Below are 18215 nucleotides of genomic sequence, written 5' to 3'. Positions count from 1 at the left end.
CAAGCTGAACCTGGGGAAATCTTTTCGCCCAAAACACAAAAATGTGCGAAAACAAATAACGATGGGTAGATGGAACGACTTAGAGAGAAACTCCGAAGAACCATATCGTCATAATGACCGAAAGCTTTTTTTATGGCGCAATCGGCAACAAATCCGACCATACAATCAAAACTTTAGGAGGAAATTCGAAAAGTGAAGACCTCATCAACCAGAAAAGAATTACAGTCGACGCTCATTATCTCGAACCTCCGTTATCTCGAACTTTCTCTATCTCGAACTTTTTCTTCGGTCCCTTGAGTTCTGTAAGCAATAGTAGGCAAAAAAACGTTCGGTATCTCGAACCTCCGTTATCTCGAACTTTCACTATCTCGAACTTTTTTCTCAGTCCCTTGGACTGATTTACGCTCGTTATCTCGAACTCTTGAAGAGGAATTTTGAAAAAAGAAGACCTTGCACTGCTTGTTTTAAAGCCACAAAATGTTGCAATAAAAAGAAGACATTCCATTGTAAAACAGGTAGATTTTGCAATGTTTTTTTTGTGATTTCCTTTGTCAGAATGCCACCGAAAAGAAAGCTCGTTGTAAAAACTTTGGCAGAAAAATGCCAAGCATTAAAAGAATTGGAAAAAGGTATTCCAAATAAAGATATCGCTAAAAAGTACGGGGTGCCTAAAAACACGATATCAACTTGGCTAGCCAATAAGGAAAAACTTTTTTCTGCTCTCGAAAAATCTTCGAGCAAGAAAAGAAAGATCTGAGATGGTAAATTCTCAGAAGTAGATATTGTCGTGTTCAAATGGTTTGTTTCACAACGAAGCAAAAACATACCAATCGATGGGACAATACTAAAGGAGAAAGCTAAAAGCTATGCACAGGAGCTTGGAGTAGAAGATTTCAAAGCTTCAGACGGTTGGCTTGGTAAATGGAAAAAAAGGTAAGAATATTAAATCTCTTTTTTTCGAATTGGTTTTATTTTGATATTAAAATCTTAAAAAGACTAACATAAACTAAATATGTTTCTTGAGTATCTCGATGCACTTTTCCGTTCCAATAAATGTCAAATTGCATGGCACTTGCATGCCTTCACCATCTCCCAAATTAACTGGTTTGCCAGTCACAGTTACTTTGCACGAGCTTAATTCATCAGCTCTGAGGAAATAAAATATTGTTTTAGCAAATTTTCCAGATTTTCCAAGTGGTAAATGTCCAACTATCTTGTTTTCTTTCTTGACACACACAGCATATTTGTCAACGGGATTATTAGGCTCTCCTTCGCATTGTAAAGTCTCCCCATTTTTTGGAGTCCACAATGCTTTATAAACGTGGAACCCCTTAACATGTGAAGCCAATTCAAATTCTTTTATCATTACAACATTGATTAAATTTTGATCAATTATCATTTTTGCAAGATCCATCTTCTCCTTTTTCTCCTGGTTTGCTTTTCCTTGTTGCCATGCACAAGTAATAATGATAGGGTGTTCACACAAGAATTTTTAAAAACATTCGAATTGAAATTCGAACATTCGTATTCGAAAAAATGCACGAACAGGTTAACAATAAATCTTTTATACAAGTCGGTATTTGTTTTATTTTCTATTTCAGGCACAATGTAACGTTCAAGACGGTCGTTGGTGAAAGCAATTCTGTTCAACCTGATATGATAGCATCTTGGTTTGAAACCACTTTACCAACATTATTAACTAACTACAAACTAGAAGATATTTACAATGCCGACGAATTCGGTCTCTTCTACCAATGCTTGCCAAATAAAACGTATCACTACAAATCCGAAAAATGCTCTGGGGGTAAAAATAGCGAAGTCCGAATTACCGGGCTTGCAGCTGCCAATGCTGTCGGAGATAAACTACCAATGTTTGTGATTGGTAAATCGAAAAAACCAAGGTGCTTCAAAAATGTAACATCCCTACCCTGCAGGTACAGAGCGCAGAAGAAGAGTTGGATGGACAGCTCTCTTTTTGAAGAGTGGGTGCGAGAAATCAATGCAATGTTTCTAAAAGAAGGTCGAAAGATAGTCTTGATCATCGATAATTGTCCCGCTCACCCTGGTGTCGGTGGACTGCCCAACATTAAATTGATTTTCTTACCTCCAAATACAACTTCTGTGTCACAACCGATGGACCAAGGTGTCATAAGATGTCTTAAGTCTCTTTATCGCCAAAAATTGGTCAACATGATGATTCAAAACCTAGAAAAAGGCAAAGATCTTCCAAAAGTTTCAATTCTGCGTGCTCTTCAAATACTTGTTTCGTCGTGGGACAAAGTGAAGAAAGAAACCATCGTAAATTGCTTCAAGAAATCAAAGATTTCCAAGAAAGCTCAACAGAATGCAACTGATAATATTGATGATCCATTTAAACAACTGGAGAAAGATCTCACACAACTGCGTGCCATTGACGATACCATTATTCCTGCTGATCTCTCGGCACGTGATGTTGTCGATATTGACCAAGATTTGACCACAATCGAAAATCCCGTGACTGATGAAGAAATCCTTGAGTCGGTACGGCCAAGTACAGATGAGAATGACGAGAAGCATGATGAAAATGCCGATGTCATCGAGGTGTTTGATGAGCCAGTGAGCAAGCCAACAAAATCAGAAATAAACACTGCAGTGGAGACTTTACAAAATGCTTGTCTATTCACTGATGATGGAAATGACATGCAACGCCTCCTGCTTCGCTTTGAAGATTTGTTTCTTAAAAGTGAAATGAAAAACAAGAAGCAAACTAGTATTTTGAGCTTTTTCGATCAAAAATAATGTATGTAATTGTAATCAACAATAAGTATACATGTACGCAAAATGCTGTTTTCTTTATTATCCATTTCCCTTTCTTGACCAAACAGTTCCTTCAAGTACCCTTAATTCAGGTGAATTTTAATTTTAAAAGCTTGCCCACAGATACTTATGACCGAACTACTGACCCTTGCCCTTTTCTGAAAATTTCAAAAAATTTCGAAAAACTCGTTATCTCGAACTTTTTATGAAATACGCTCGTTATGTCGAACCTCCGCTATCTCGAACGCTCGCTATCTCGAACTTTTCTTTCGGTCCCTTGGGAGTTCGAGATAACGAGCGTCGACTGTACAGGTAAACTTAAGCGGAAGAGAAGGATTTGATAAACCTTAAGAGAAATTTAGAGAAAATTTAGAGAAGAAGAAGTTTTTTGAAGTGGAAGAAAAATTTTTAAGTCAGGAGAAACAGAAAATCTAAGACAAAAAAGTTATCGATCTATACTAAACATAAACAGGGGAGTTTGTATCCCTTATCTTTCTCAGAAAAAAGGATGAAATATCGTTTAGAATAATCCTGAACTTAAAATCTCTCAATGAAAATCTGAATTCGGCGCATTTTAAAATGAAAACTATATCTAGTGTACTAAACCTGGTGACAACAGGATGTTTTATGAATAGCAACTAGATATTAAAGATGCTTAACAGCGTGCCCATTACATGTTTTTTTTCTTTTTATAACGTTTACAAGCATATTTAAGCTCAGGATTAGTGAAAAAAAGCATATTACAAGCATAACTGTGAGCCCTTGTTTTGCTGCATAGTTTAAGCATATTAGGATATTTTCAGCACATCTTTAGCCCAGATGAAGAAGAAGGAGAGAGAAACATTTTTGGTTTTATAGATGCAGTTTGATATAATTTGAGATAATCTTAGTACAATAATCTTACGAACGTTATCTGCAGAGAGTGTTTGATTGCTTTAGTCATTTTGTCTGGTTGTGTTTTAAGAAAAAAAAACAGTTAAAAATGTGAAACTTTGTTCTTTATTTTGGTTATTAGGTTTGGAACGGTAACGGGAATAAGCATATTCCTAGCATAATGTAAGCATCTTTTTTAATGCTAAGCATACCTGAGCCTGATTTCAAAAATTCAATGCTAATAAAAAAAAACATGTCATCTAAAGAGCTTATGGCGTCTGGACCGAGTCTGAGAAAGAAAGGTAGTGGAACATATTTGGGACTGAGCCGCCGTAGACAATAAAAAGTGGCTAACAGTTTCTTGCATTCCTGGCTGATATGGAATCAAGGAGAGGTGTAAACAATAAGGAATGAATGCTAAATGAAACCACATTTAAAAAAGTATGTGAAACAATTAATACAAGCCTAAAATTGATTTATTTGCAAGTCGCATAAATTACCAACTAAAACCTTTTGTTTCTTACGAATCAGATCCGGAGGCATTAAAAGTAAATGCTCTTACACTATTAGACTGGAGAAAATGGTCACCAATATATGCATTTCCACCTTTTGCAATTTTTAGCAAAGTGCTACAATGAATTCAACAGGATGGTGCAAAGGGTTTGGTAATTATACCAAACCTCTTGCCCCATCCTGTTATAAATTGGCCCAATCAGGTATGGCTCTCAGTAATGATTCGTATGCTTATAGGATGTACCTTTTATCTTAAAGGGGAACTCCAGTAAAAATCACTTTTTTCTTTTTTGTTTTATACGTACTCAGAAAAGCATAAGAAATCAAAAAAAACTTACTTCACTTGTTTTCCTTATTTAAAATCGTTGTACTAGCCTTCGCATATTCAATTTTTTTCTTATAAAAAAACAGACAGGCGCGATTTCATTTAGGACTGGACCCGATTATAAACAATGACATCACATCGTGCAGAAAGTTTAAGCGAGCGCAGAGAACGTTCATGTTAAGACCTCTGGCTTACATTTAAATCGCTTTTTGTATGTAAATTACGTTTAAATCTTTAAAAAATGGTTAGTTGCTCTGCGTTTGGATGTACCAATCGATCAGAAAAGTGTAAAGAAGTCAGTTTTCACAGAATCCCGTCTGTGAAAAAGAAAGAACTCAGACAAAAATGGCTAAACAAAATACGTCGTACAGGTGATCTACCAAGCGATCGAAGTTTTTATATTTGTTCGTCGCACTTCACAGATAGTTCTTTTAAAAGGGATCTCCAGGTAATAATCTTCCATATTAAAATATTGCCACTTCGTAAAAATGCCATTTTAGCTAGTCAACGCGATCAAAGTTTCTCATTTCTTCTTCATTTCATTATTTGTACTTATATCCACAACACAACCAAATAACGTTTTCTACATATTTATATTATAAAAGAACATTATACCAATTTCCAATACAAAGTTATCTAGTTAGACATGTATCTTTCGTAGCGCTCGTAAGTTTCTATTCTTTGTTTTTCAAAAAAGAAGCTTTTTGATGGAAGGACCTGCCGAATATTTTCAGGGGGTAAATGTGCCCATTTTATTAGCATCATTTCATCGGCGCTACTTCTAATCTTTGTTTATTTAGGCTGAACTTACTGGTATCAAAAGAAAGAGACAGCTGACCGAGGATGCTGTTCCAACAATTTTTTCTTTTAGTAAGCCTGAAAATTCAAGAGAATCGACATCAAAAAGATTGGAAACTTTCGCTAAAAAACAAGTGTGTTTTTAAAATTTATGCTATTGCCAAAATGTGAGTTGTGCCTGTCTTTTTTCTTGGAAGTTATTCTGATCATTTTTTTTCTAGTGTGTTGCAAAGGCTTTAAGTGTGGAGGATGATGTTGACCTTGAAGTATACGCTGAACAAGAAATAATTTCATTGGTTAAGGAACAAGGCGTTAGTGCAATTGTGGAAACGGTAGAGAAATCGGTTGGTGCCAATACTTTTACCAGGTCCGTTAGAACACAATGTGATGATCCCTTAGAGGCAATTCATCCTGAGATACAACCAACGAAGGATGTTTTAAAAGTGAAATTTACTCTTCCGCACGGACGATGTAAGTCTACTAACACCGACCTATCCTTTCCTCCGCAAGCTGACGTGACATTCTTGCTGAATGCAAATATGGAAAGTGATCATGATATCGTCTCTGGTGATGAGTGCCCTTCTGATGATTCTTTATACTCACCGCAATTACAAATTCACATCGACGACAGTTATGATGAAAATATCAGCGAAGAAGAGTCTTTTGACACTGCTGAATGTAACCCAGGGCTCAAAAGCGACGCACAATTTCTTGTTTTCTGGTCTTGTCTGTTGACATTATTTCAAGTTTGTTTCACGTGTTTACAAAAAACGTGCATTACTCGTGTGGTAAAACGTGGAACTCTTATCATTGTTACTAGTATTTGTCCAAATAAACATGTTTTCAGCTGGCAGTCTCAACCTATCGTAAATGGAAGAGCAGCAGGGAACTTATTACTTTCTGCAGCCATATTGTATTCCGGAAACACATACGCCCGCATTGCCGAAATGATGAGTATTTTGAGGCTTCAGTTTATCTCTAAGTCCACCTTCTATGATATTCAAAGGTCCGTTCTTTTTCCAAAATTAAACACTTTTTATAAAAAATATCGAAATAACATTTATTCTGAGTGCGCTGCGAAAGAAGGGAATTTGATTGGTGATGGGCGAAGTGACTCTCCAGGTTACAGTGCAAAGTATGGTACGTACACTCTAATGAGCGTAGACATCAATAAAATCATCGACTTTCAAGTTGTTCATGTTAGAACTGCAGGGAATTCTAGTCGAATGGAGAAGTGGGGATTAGTAACGCTACTAAATAAGCTGCGTGACCACAAAGTGACAGTTTCAGCATTAACAACAGATCGCCATGTTCAAATCCGCGCATTCATGAAGAAAGAACATCCTGAGATAAACCACCAGTTCGACGTTTGGCACTTTGGAAAAAGCTTGAAAAAAAGCTTGACTGCTGCTGCGAAGCGCAAAGAATGTCTTGAGCTGATACCTTGGATCAAATCCATTATAAATCATTTATGGTGGTGCTGCGCTTCATGCGACAAAAATGAAAACGTTTTACGTGAAAGGTGGCTTAGCATTCTTTATCATATTCGTGGAATCCACTCTTGGCAAGGCAATGAATATTTCCATGAATGTGCGCACCCCACATTAGACCAGCAACGCAAATGGTTAAAGTTGAATTCACCTGCATATGAAGCAGTGGAGACTATTGTGCAAAATAAAAAAACTCTTGCCGACATGAACTATTTGGCGCACTTTTGCCATACGGGAAGCCTAGAGGTATTCCATTCTTTGCTTACCAAATATTGCCCGAAACGTATTCATTTCAGCATGGAAGGTATGATCGCGCGCACGCAGCTGGCTGTCCTTGATTTTAACTCGGGGACTAATTGTGAACAGGCTGTTACCAAAAAAGGAGTACTCCGCTATAAACAAGTCTTTTCACGAGTAACACAATCCTGGGTCGTAAAAAAAATTACCGAGAAGAAAGAAAAGGCGTATTTAGCAGAATTAATGACGGCTACTTTGGAACCAATCGACAACGAAAAAGATAAGTTACCACAAACAGGAGAAATTGCTGAAAGAATAACAGAGGTTGAAAAACCCGACAAAAGCGATGCCATTAAAGCCATCAGGACAAGATTTAAAACGTGACTTTTTTATTTTTTTATTTTTATTCAACTTTCTTTGAATAAAACATATTTTTCATCTTCTGCCGGATATTTTCTTCGAATTGCCCATACTACACAAGAAGGAATCACTCTTCTCACCCCTTTTCCCAATCGACTGTGTATCCACCAAGTGAACTGTTTATAACCAGCGTAACGATAAGATCTATATAGAAAAATAAGGGAGGCATTATTGTCAGTTTTTTACCTTCTTTTTCTCGGACAAAAGAAGGGCTTGGAAACGAGGTTGAGCTACTTACTCATTTTTTAATTCTAAAGTGTCTCCTCTCAAATCATGCAATGCAGATAACGCAGTTTCTAAAACAGCTTTTGTCAAAACAACCACTTGAAAATCAGCAGCTTCTGTAACGCATTTATGACCTATGATAAGAGTGCTTTTCAATTATACAATATTTATACCCCCGTTTTACTAACTTATCATTTCCACACGAACCTTATTCGATCTTTCGATCACGCATTTCAATGTTCTCCATCACGGAGAAAATGTAACATTACATAAGATTTCTTTGCATTTGTGTGCAAAAAAAAGCGCATGCGGAGGAATTAGATTGTTGAACCGTGAAATAAAAATAAATTGGCTTGTGAAGTAAAAAAAAAGTGATGAAAGATTATTTTATTGAAGCAAAAGATAAAGTTTTTGACGAAAAGAATGTAAAAGAAAAGCGATGAAATATATTTTTTATTTGTTTAAAAAGGAAAATTTCGCTTAGAAAAAAATTATATTTGCAGTATATATCCTACCTACCTTGGAAAAACTCATCAGGAATTTCGTTTGACTCGACACAGCACACGCTTTCAGTATCGGTTTCCATTGCTCTACAATTTCCACATTCACACCAATTTGCATTACCCGTACGTGGCTCTGCATCAGTAAAAGAAACCTCGTCATTTTCTACACCGTTACTAACTTCTTCCTCGTCAGACACAAGAGGTTCAAATTCGTATGGCTGTAGCTTTGTAAAGTCTTTTTCATGAAGAGAATTATCCGATTCTGAGCTTTCTAAGTTATATTCTTCGTCATTATTACAAGACATCTTATCAACGAACAATGTAAACAGTAAGTAAACAAAACTTTTAGAAGGCGTGCTGCTGAGCTCACGGACTTTTTGCACGATGTGACGTATGCTAATTTATTCGGACCTAGTCCTCTCGACTTTACGCGACCTTGCAAATTTATTTGAAATTGAAGATGTTTACGGACGCGATTAAGGTATAAATAAAGATTTTTAACGATTGTAAAAGGTTTATTTTGACATATTTATGTATTGTCTTATAAAAATAACATTTTTTTCAAATATTTTTTTTTCACTGGAGTGCCCCTTTAAACAACAGGTCTCAGAAGCTGTTAAATTAACCGTCACAACCACAGGCAACGCATCCGTTGTTTCCAAAATGAAATTACAGGCATGCCAGCTGCCAGGAAATCCCTTGAAATGCGAAATATTTCAGAAGAGGCGGTTGATGTCATCATTAAAGGATTGAGTAATGGAATGCAAAAAACAATACGCACTGTGTATTGAACGATTTATTCAGTACTGTAATGAAAGGGACTTGGATCCCTTTTACGCAACTGTAAATACAGTGTCAGAGTATTTTGTATATTTGATGAAAAATACAACGAATGAATGTTCTGCCCTAAATACGTCAAGATCGGCATTGTCAAGTTTTTTACCGCTTTTGAAAGGTCGGGAATCGAATGCAGCGCTCTCATATTATCTCTATCTTTGAAACCCTACATCCAGAACAGAAAATAATATCAATCAAACATCACACTGTGCTCGTTTAATTTCACCTTTTTTCTGGCTCGCTAAAAATATTGTCAAATTTGTGTTACGTAGGATATTTCGCACATAGCTATTCCGGCATATTCTTTATTCTTTATCACAAAGAGAGTATGGCTATCGTTATAGAGACTAGTTGTTGACCTGTGGAAAAACCCACTGAAATATTTCCTTACGTGCATAAAGTAGTGATTTGCAGGGATCTCAGCCAAATCATAGAAAATACATCGCATTTGCTACTTTGTACATGTAAATATTTTGTGCGTCCTTCAGTATGAAACCGGGTGGGTCACAGACAGAATATAGGTATTATCTTTTACAGCATAACAGTTTGCAAAATTTAGCACAAAAAATACACGCAATATGTTTTGCACGAAAATTGATACGCCCAGTCCGGTAGTATACCCTCCACCGTAGATACTAATTTTAGTTTAGAACTGAAGGAGAGCTTGTTAATCCGTAGAGACAAAGCTATTTTATTAACATTGTATTTACGGACAAAAGTCTTACCATTTGCAAGCATATATAAATATAATTATGTATATATAATTGGTTCTGCAGTTTGCATAAAGAAATCGTGTCCACATTTTATTTTGGTTTTAATATTTTTTCCTTGTTACTTGTAGAGGAATTAGAATTTGCGCCAAAATTAATTCGTATTTTGTCTGTTTCTGCGCAAAATGGTTTTGCAAAAGCGAGAAACAAGAAATGCAGCATGTAAAAGACGAGCAAACCTGTGGATTTATCAACAGGCCACGGACTAGTATGGTTACATTGTTACTGCGCGAAAATTAATGCGAAATAGAATGGTTTTACTATTTGTCAGGATCTAATTATTACCACTTAGCAATGTTCTTATAAAAAAATGTTCACACACTGCGAAATTTACAAAGAGCATTCAATTCGCAAATGTGAATGTTCGCATAAAAGATATAGTCAATGGTTAGGATTGAACTAATCCTAGCTAAAATTTTGGTGATTTTTATAAGTCAATGTTGGCGAAATTTCTCAAGAGCATCAAATTTTGTGTTGCCATTAGTGAAAGTTTCTGTACATTAAAGTAATTGCAAATCAAAACTGATATCTATAAAGGGAAACACTTACATTCTGGCACATGCTTGAAAATTCGTTTCAGTACATTCTGATGTTTCAGTCACTAACTCAAAAAACACATGACACTTTGGAAGGTTCTGTTTTAAATCGCCTACTTTATCTACGGTTAACTTGTTGCATCTGCTAAGGTCCAATCTATGCAAACACGTTGCATTAGCGGCTATAATGTCCAATGCATCGTCTGTAACTTCGTGACAGCTATAAATATCTAACACTTTCAGTGTATCACCAACATGCAGCGAAAATAGCAGTTTAATTCCATGCGTAGTTATCAAGTGACAAAACCGCAATGCAAGGTGTTTCAAAGGTAACTTGCCCATATAGTGCAGCGCAACGTTGTTTATACCTGGACAGCCAGAAAAATCCACGTGGGTCAGCTTCTTCATATGAGCTTGTATGTTTGGAATACCTCTTGCAGAAATTCGGAAACAGTTGCAAAGAATCAGTGTTTCGACGTTCTGCAAATTTGAAACCGTTTGAAGATCGTTGTTGGAAATTTTACTACATGAATGCAAGTTTAAATGTTTCAAATTCGGCATAGAATATCCATTCTTTAAATCATCGAACCAACCCATGGACAGCATTGACTCCTTTAGAGAAAGACTTGTGAGATTTTGATTAAGTGCAGTTAACGGCACCTCCCTCAAATCGAAGCGCTCTAGACTAAGAGAGTTCAAGCACGGACATTTATCACTCAGGCGGTTTAAAAATGGAACAGTAAGTTTTTCCATCACAGAATGAACTTGTGTGATACCACGGACATTGAATGACAATGTTGCAGCAGCCAGTCTTCTGTTGAGAACTTTCCAAAGATTTCTTAAGCAGAGCGGGTGCGATCGAAGATCTATGAACTTGGTGAGACTTGCGTCTGCAGTGACATGATAACATCTTTTTGATACTAACGCCAACTTGACAAGCGACACAGTGTCAAGGTATTGAAATATATGCAGCAGAATGTGATCAGGAAAAGAAAGCAATTTACAATTGCTGTTGTGTTCTAAAATGGAGATTCCAATTTCTGATTTGCGTTTTTTGTTGGACATGACTGGCGTTCACTTCATGTTTTCTAAAATAAACAATATGCGATAATAAACCAATAAAGTAATTTCATTTGTTCATACATTCCCACCCTATTGAAAAGGAAAAATTTACACTATGTTATGGACACAACGCCATGCTCAACCTGTAAATTCATGCATTTGGCATACAGGTTTTGTTTCCCTAAAATGCTGTTTTCCACTTCATGAAAATTTTCCGCAGAACAGAAGGGAAAAGAACAAAATATAAAATATTCTGCTAGCAATGAATTTCCACTTCATATTATTGCACATACCCTAAGTGGATAAATTTTGGCGAGGATTAAATTTGGCGAATTTGATTTAAAAAAGAAAATACGTTTTTTTTAATTAAGAAAAGACAAATCTTTTACTCCCATAAAAACAAACTTTTTTTTTTATTGACGATGATAAAGAATAGAATTTTTAACTTTATAACAAATCTTGTGTTTATATATATACGTTTATTCTTATTTTTTATAAAACATTTCAAAAACATAAAAATTCATTACTTTGTGTCATTTGCCAAAATAAATCCCCGCCAAAATATATATATTTTTGTATTCTCCAAATTAAATCCTCGCCAAATTCTTTAAAATTTATCATTCACTAAATTAAATCCCCGCCAAATATTCCATTTTGGTCATTTGAAAATACTTGCCAAATTTTATCCACTTAATGTATTTCAATACAATAGAAAAATTGTAGAATTCTCACAAAATTAAATAATTTTAATGGTTCAATGAATTTTCTACCTGTCAATTATCTCAACATAGAACACTAAGAAAACTCGATTACTTTTACCCAAACGGAACGAAAAAGAAAATTTTCCACTCACATGGTATAAAGATTAAGTACACATGCTCAGAAGCTTTTCTGTTCCTGTTCGTTCAATTGTGCTGAAAATTTTCTTATAGTGGAAAATAGCCTTAGCTATTTTTTTTTAAAAACGGAAGTAAAAAGGACCATTTATATAAGAAATACATTGAATGGAACCAAATTTTTAAAGCTTACACAAAAACAACAATATATTCAAACAAACAAATGAAAAAAATGGTACATTTATCATGGAGAAATTAACGTAAAGTCAGGCCTGGTCAGGAGACTAGTGCGATCGCACGCGCACACGCCCACACACGCGCAATAAATTTACGCGAGCAATTTATCGCTCACGTAAGAGAATTTATCAGAATTTTCTAGAGATCCTACCATATATTTTTCTCACATTTTAAGAGAATCTACTAAATAAACACCACCAAAAACGCAAAGCTTGTGAATAACAATCGTGTTATTGTGAATAACATGAGCTAAAGAGAACATTAAGGTCGGCCCCTTTTATTCATGCTGACACTCTTATGGTTGGCTGGTGCATTACACTGAGACTCGAACGAAAGACGGAAGACCATTTGGAACCATGCCACAAGTCATCCCGGCCTTCATCGTCACAGAGAATACTGCGAGAAAAGTGTGCACCCATGCAAGTTAAATATAACCAGAACATGGGAGAGGTTAGGTGCCCTGTACTTTAATACAGCTTTCAGACGAATGTTCTCGTGATGTAATACCAAAGAAAAAACATGTGGAATAAAGTTTTAAAAATATAGCAAATCTGCCAACACATCTTCGCGTTCTATTCGATTCGTAATAATAATAAAAAAATTGTATAATGTATTAAAAAGAAGTCCAGAAGTTCTTTCTCCCACACGACACAGCAGGCAATAAGTCAGACCTACCCTCGGTTTTGTGAGGAAAGATGTTGTGCAAAGACTCTAACAATTGAGTCTCCTGTACAGTTTTTCTTCATGTTAAACTGTACTGCTGGCAAGCATTTTCGAAGCATGTCACCGGCGACTTCTGCGATATACAACCTAATGATGCCTAATGATGCCCTAGTGAACTATTAACCTAACGAAGTTCACCATCCAGAAGGTATGTCAATAAGACTTGCACTCCATTTTCATTTGTCATCGTCTTAGGAGATCAGTGCATCGAATAAGAGGTCTAGCCCTGATAAAAGGTGAATGACGAAAAATATTGCCAGCTGAACAATTTCACTACAAAAAAATATTGCCGACACAATGCCGACGCAAATCAGTTGTAAAAAAATTCTAATTTTAAGGGCTCGATCGAGCCTTTTTGTAGATATTTTTGATCAGCGACGACTGGATTATTTTTAGTTTTATTTTACAGATCAAGCATGTGCATGTCGTAACTTTTATGTTTCATTGACCACTCACGCAAACTAATTTGCACGAGCTTTTGTAATCGCACGTGGATCGCTCATGCAGATTAATATACGTGAGCGATGTAGCGCTCGCGGGGGTACATTTTCCCGACCGGGCCTGTAAAGTGCACTCTTTTTTAATGATTGAATAGACAATGCTGGGGAAATAGCAGAAATGCACTGTTTTGAGTAAAAAATCAACAAATACGCTAAAAAAGTTGCATGACTCTTTTGCCCCAAAAAGTCTGTCTCAATTCTAAACATAAGAAAAGAAACCTTAATGTTATGTTTGTAATAAAGCAATTCCATAGTGGCAGGAGTTTATAGTAACACCAGGACATTACAACTTCTCAAAAATTATGCATATAATATCAAACATAATATTGCAGATATAAAGTTATCAAAAGCAAACTTTGTTAAAATATTTTGGCATTAAGTTTATTTGATACAATTTGATTGTTGTTACATCACCTGTTTACTTTAAGGGTTGTTTTTTGTTGCCAAATCAACAAAATAGAAAACATTGATTTGCATTTCAGGAGTAATTCAGGGGAGTTCTGAAAAGTGGAGGAATTACTTGACGAAAAGCACAAATCTAATTTAAAATATTGCTTTAGCTCACCCTCACACCACATATCCGTGGAATAAAACCCTATATTTTTTCTTAAGTAGAAACTAGAAAAATCTGTGTATATAAATTATAATATAATAAAATTTTGCCCATATAATTCTGCTTTTTTAACCTTCAACAACCAGTGTCTGTATACAAACATTCACAGCCTTGTATAAAATATTATCCTTGCAAAATATGGTTGGATAGCATTATTTCTGGCTACAAAAGTAAGTTGGTCGGTCAGACAAGTTAAGTTATTTTCCAAAAAATCCTATATCACAGCCAAATCTCATTCTTCACTTTTTAATGTAAACTTGCAGCCCTTTCAGCCTTTATATATTTCAAGTTCATTTACAAGTTTGCTTCAAAAATCATCTGGATAATTTCCTGTCATTGATCTCTTACATCAAAAAGTATTGTGGACATGGTACAATGCTCAGACCTCCAAAAGTATGTTAGCCGTGCCCTTTACAGTCTTTTTCAGGAGAGGCGTGCGATCGCACGCACACGCCTTGGCACATGCCTAAACAGTCAGGCCTGTGATTAATCGCATGCCTGAAAAATAAATATTGAGTTTTCAAAATCAACCTATAAAATCCATTTTGTAGTGTGCGATGGCAGCCCTCGAAATAAATTTTGGGGACTCCTGAGACTGCAGTAGTCTGAATGTAATCTACCGCAGACGCAAAACTTGCATGAATAGTTACACAGAACAATAACATTGCGATAGCTTTTGTTTCTTTAAGAAAATAATTGCCTCACTGATAAACAATGACCCCACGCAATCGATTGTTTAATCACAATAGGTTGCAAGGTCAATTTTAGTAATCTATTTTGCACGAACTCTTTTGAAAATTATAATTGCAGTAATTAAGCGGTTTTTTTTTTAGATCGCATTTTAAAAGTTTAAAAAGGAAAAGCGACGATAGAAATGGTTTTTTTAAATCGCATTTTAAAAGTTTAAAAACGAAAAGCGGCGAAAGAAATGTTTTTTAAGATCGCATTTTAAAAGTTTAAACGAAAAGTCTCAGGAAAAAATGCAGCCAACCAACTGATTCATTTCTTGCAAGGACTTTAGGGCCTGAATGTGTTATATTTCTAATACACCATTCTCCGATTTCAGCTTGTTCTGTAAAATACATATTTACCGCGAGGGGCCTCGGCACTAATCTACATTTTCGTATGTAAACAAAGCGTGTTCAACAGTCGACGTACAGTCTTCGAATATAAAACATGGTTAGACGTTGTGCTTTTTCTGTATGTGGGAATGAAGATTATGCACTAGAAAGATGGAGGAGCTCACACACATGTTCCACAACTCGTGTTTTAGGAATGTGTTCGTGTGAACCACCGTTCTGGTGAGAAATATAACGCTAACTTGCTGCCTTTTTTAAAGAAGTTTGAACAGTTTGATGGCGGATAGCTGTACTGTTTTATTACGTTTTTTAAGATTATTCACCTTTCCAACAGTAAAAAAAACACTTTTAAGGCTTTTAGCTGGCATAAAATAGAGCAAGTATGTAAATATATAGGTAACGTAAAACTGGCATAAAACTAGCTATACAAAGCTAGCATAAAATTAACTACTTAGCTGTGATAAAACTACCAATTTTGCTGACATAAACTTGAGAACGAAGGAAGATTTTTAACATTTTTTATCCTCTATAACATACAAAATAACATTTTCAATTCAGGAATCCTTTTAAGCCCGGCTCTATTTAAGTACCAAGCTAGCCTAGTTTATTGCTATACTTTTGAGGTTTCTGTTCAGTTTGGAATAAGAGCTTTTTAATCCTACTGTCATGAAAACTTGTTGTACGAAATAAAATGAAATATATGAAAATATATATATGGATGTGCGACATTGTTTACCTGTACTAAGCGCTCACCGTGGATTACAATTCATATTTTAAGTTTTTCCGCAAACATTTTGAGAAAATTTGCTATGATGGACACGACATGTAAACTGTATTTTAAAAATATATTAACCTAAAACTCCCTAATGCTGTGTGTGTGCTTCACCCGATTTATGATATACTGCATGCTTCTACTAAAGCGCTCCACATGAATGATGGCACAGTTTCCTATTAATCGCTCCACCAGATGTTTAATATTGGGTAATACAGTTCCTTATCCAAACTTTTCAACACCAGGTCCCCCCATCTATTTAGTAGAAAAAATTGAATTTTATTATCCACAAGAAGAATTAAATGGCTATATGTGCTGTAAATCCATAAGCATATGCACCAGTAAAGTTTTTCATATATATGCCCTGTTGGTCTAATGGCTAAGACACTCATGAAAATGAGAGATCCAGGTTCAAATCCTGGACAGGGCAACAATAACCACTTTCATTTACATATCACAAAAATGTCATGTTTAGAAAAGGCAATTATACATGTTTGTCCTGCCAAGGAATCTTTTCAAAATAAGGAACACTAAATATTTTTGCTTGAATACCTAGGGGGGGGGGGCAGTCCCACACTCTGCAATCCTTTCTATATTGTTGTATTGTACATTATTATACGTAATTTTTGAGTTGTAGGGGGAGAGTTTCTGTTGAGGTTCCTGCCCCTGCCTACCCTTCCTATGCCTTTTATCGTGCCTGCCTACTACTATGCCCTTGCCTGTGCCTCCCATGCCTTGCCTACCCCTGCCTTGCTGATTCCTATTCCTGTCTCATTGCCGTGCTTAATGCCTTTGCCTTGGCAACCTCTCCGCAACCCTTTCTAAATTGATATTAAGAAGCGTAGTAAAACTATTTTTACAAAAATGACGCTGAGAAATTGATGGCATTTAGCACATCAACTTGACTCGTTAAACACATATTGCATCTTTTCATATAAATAAAGTTAATATGTTACTAAAAAACTATTTTAAAATAATTTAAAGGTCTATTTAATTAATTGTTTACCATAAGAAATAGTAACGCTTACTGTGTTCGATCACGTTAAGGGTTTGTTTACATACGAAATCCGCCATTATTAGATTACGTCATTTTAAAATTATGATCGCGCTGAAATCGGAGAATGGTGTATGGCGTCCAAAGTCATATAGCGTCACATAAGTTCGCCAGGCAGGTACAAGGCATCCCTTACAAAATTTAAATTTCCAGTGACATATACATCTTCGTGAAAAACAATAGCATTTAACTTTTCTCTGCATGATAAAACCCCATTGAAAACTAACTGGATTGTGCGGTGGGTGGGTTCATTTTTATTTTTCGCAGGAATGGAATTCTGAAGATGACCTAAATTACTTGTTTAGCGAGAATTAAGTTTAGCGAAAAGTTATTAAAATTGCGAATTCCTAAATTTAGTTTCCACGAAATTTCGTTTCATTTGAGAACAACAACAACTTTGCTACCAGGGCTATTTGCTTGTCACGAATAAAATAAGTCTCAAATAATATTAGACTGTTGTAAAGTCTGATCATCTTTATTTTTTAAGCAACAAATGATACTAGACTGTCGTACATAAACAGGCCTGTCCTGATTATGTGTTTTTAACCGGGGCAAGCTGCTGATCAGGACACGGTTTATTATCTGTGCAGAACAGTTCTGCTGATGCAAAATTATTTGGGGTGTTTTTAGATGTTTACTAGTGGGAAAATGCGAACAGTGGGAAAAATTGATATGCGATAAAAATGTGAGCCTATAGCTAGAAGAGAAAAAAAGAAAGTCCTGCTTAACTACTGTGCGCTACTTTCATTGGATTTCTTTGTCGTTCACTTTTGTTTTTCCAACAACAACACCCCAGGGACAGGGACAGTAAAAAAGGAAATTTCTGTCCAAACACAAAATCTCAAAGCAAAGTTTAATGAAACTATCTGTTGGTAGGCCCAAGCAAAGACTTTTATTTTAAAAGTGAAAAAAAATATTGTATCTAGTTGAGCTACAGCTTAGCTATACCACCAAATGTAAAAGTAAAACACGTAGCCTAGCAGTCATGCGCTGTATATACAACAGCTACGACGCCA

At 35.7% G+C, this 18215-nt stretch overlaps 4 protein-coding genes across 4 annotated transcripts; 2 read left to right on the top strand and 2 right to left on the bottom strand.

The window, feature by feature from the left end:
- Positions 1-495: 495 nt before the first annotated feature.
- LOC130662868 (P2X purinoceptor 7-like) lies at positions 496-8744 on the bottom strand. Its single transcript, XM_057461809.1, has 3 exons — positions 8197-8744; positions 7691-7811; positions 496-7596 (listed from the first exon to the last, which is right to left on the bottom strand). Exons 1-3 carry the CDS (start codon positions 8483-8485, stop codon positions 7440-7442), a joined length of 567 nt encoding a protein of 188 aa, XP_057317792.1. The 5' UTR covers positions 8486-8744; the 3' UTR covers positions 496-7439.
- Positions 1537-2778, top strand: LOC130612980 (tigger transposable element-derived protein 6-like). Its single transcript, XM_057434308.1, has one exon. The coding sequence runs from the start codon at positions 1537-1539 to the stop codon at positions 2776-2778; it is 1242 nt and encodes a 413-aa protein (XP_057290291.1).
- LOC130662860 (uncharacterized) lies at positions 5845-7470 on the top strand. Its single transcript, XM_057461802.1, has one exon. The coding sequence runs from the start codon at positions 5845-5847 to the stop codon at positions 7414-7416; it is 1572 nt and encodes a 523-aa protein (XP_057317785.1). The 3' UTR covers positions 7417-7470.
- Positions 8745-9028: 284 nt separating the features above from the next.
- Positions 9029-18207, bottom strand: LOC130662864 (F-box/LRR-repeat protein 12-like). The gene is made up of 2 exons (XM_057461805.1): positions 10337-18207; positions 9029-9183 (listed from the first exon to the last, which is right to left on the bottom strand). The coding sequence occupies exons 1-2, from the start codon at positions 11386-11388 to the stop codon at positions 9159-9161; spliced, it is 1077 nt and encodes a 358-aa protein (XP_057317788.1). The 5' UTR covers positions 11389-18207; the 3' UTR covers positions 9029-9158.
- Between the last annotated feature and the right edge of the window lie 8 nt (positions 18208-18215).

Source organism: Hydractinia symbiolongicarpus, chromosome 10, assembly GCF_029227915.1.
Source record: "Hydractinia symbiolongicarpus strain clone_291-10 chromosome 10, HSymV2.1, whole genome shotgun sequence".
Lineage (NCBI taxonomy): Eukaryota > Metazoa > Cnidaria > Hydrozoa > Anthoathecata > Hydractiniidae > Hydractinia > Hydractinia symbiolongicarpus.
This window is presented reverse-complemented; position numbering and strand designations above follow the sequence as displayed.

What these genes read in the sequence shown, in the direction of transcription:
- LOC130662868 (XM_057461809.1), bottom strand. Translation starts at nt 8,485, where the DNA reads ATGTCTTGTAATAATGACGAAGAATATAACTTAGAAAGCTCAGAATCG. An exon ending in TCCTGATGAGTTTTTCCAAG is followed by an intron (nt 7,812 to 8,196) that starts GTAGGTAGGATA and finishes CTCTTATCATAG; the next exon opens with GTCATAAATGCGTTACAGAA. An exon ending in ACTTTAGAATTAAAAAATGA is followed by an intron (nt 7,597 to 7,690) that starts GTAAGTAGCTCA and finishes TTTTCTATATAG; the next exon opens with ATCTTATCGTTACGCTGGTT.
- LOC130612980 (XM_057434308.1), top strand. Translation starts at nt 1,537, where the DNA reads ATGCACGAACAGGTTAACAATAAATCTTTTATACAAGTCGGTATTTGT.
- LOC130662860 (XM_057461802.1), top strand. Translation starts at nt 5,845, where the DNA reads ATGGAAAGTGATCATGATATCGTCTCTGGTGATGAGTGCCCTTCTGAT.
- LOC130662864 (XM_057461805.1), bottom strand. Translation starts at nt 11,388, where the DNA reads ATGTCCAACAAAAAACGCAAATCAGAAATTGGAATCTCCATTTTAGAA. An exon ending in TTTCAAGCATGTGCCAGAAT is followed by an intron (nt 9,184 to 10,336) that starts GTAAGTGTTTCC and finishes TTCTGGATGTAG; the next exon opens with GGTTTCAAAGATAGAGATAA.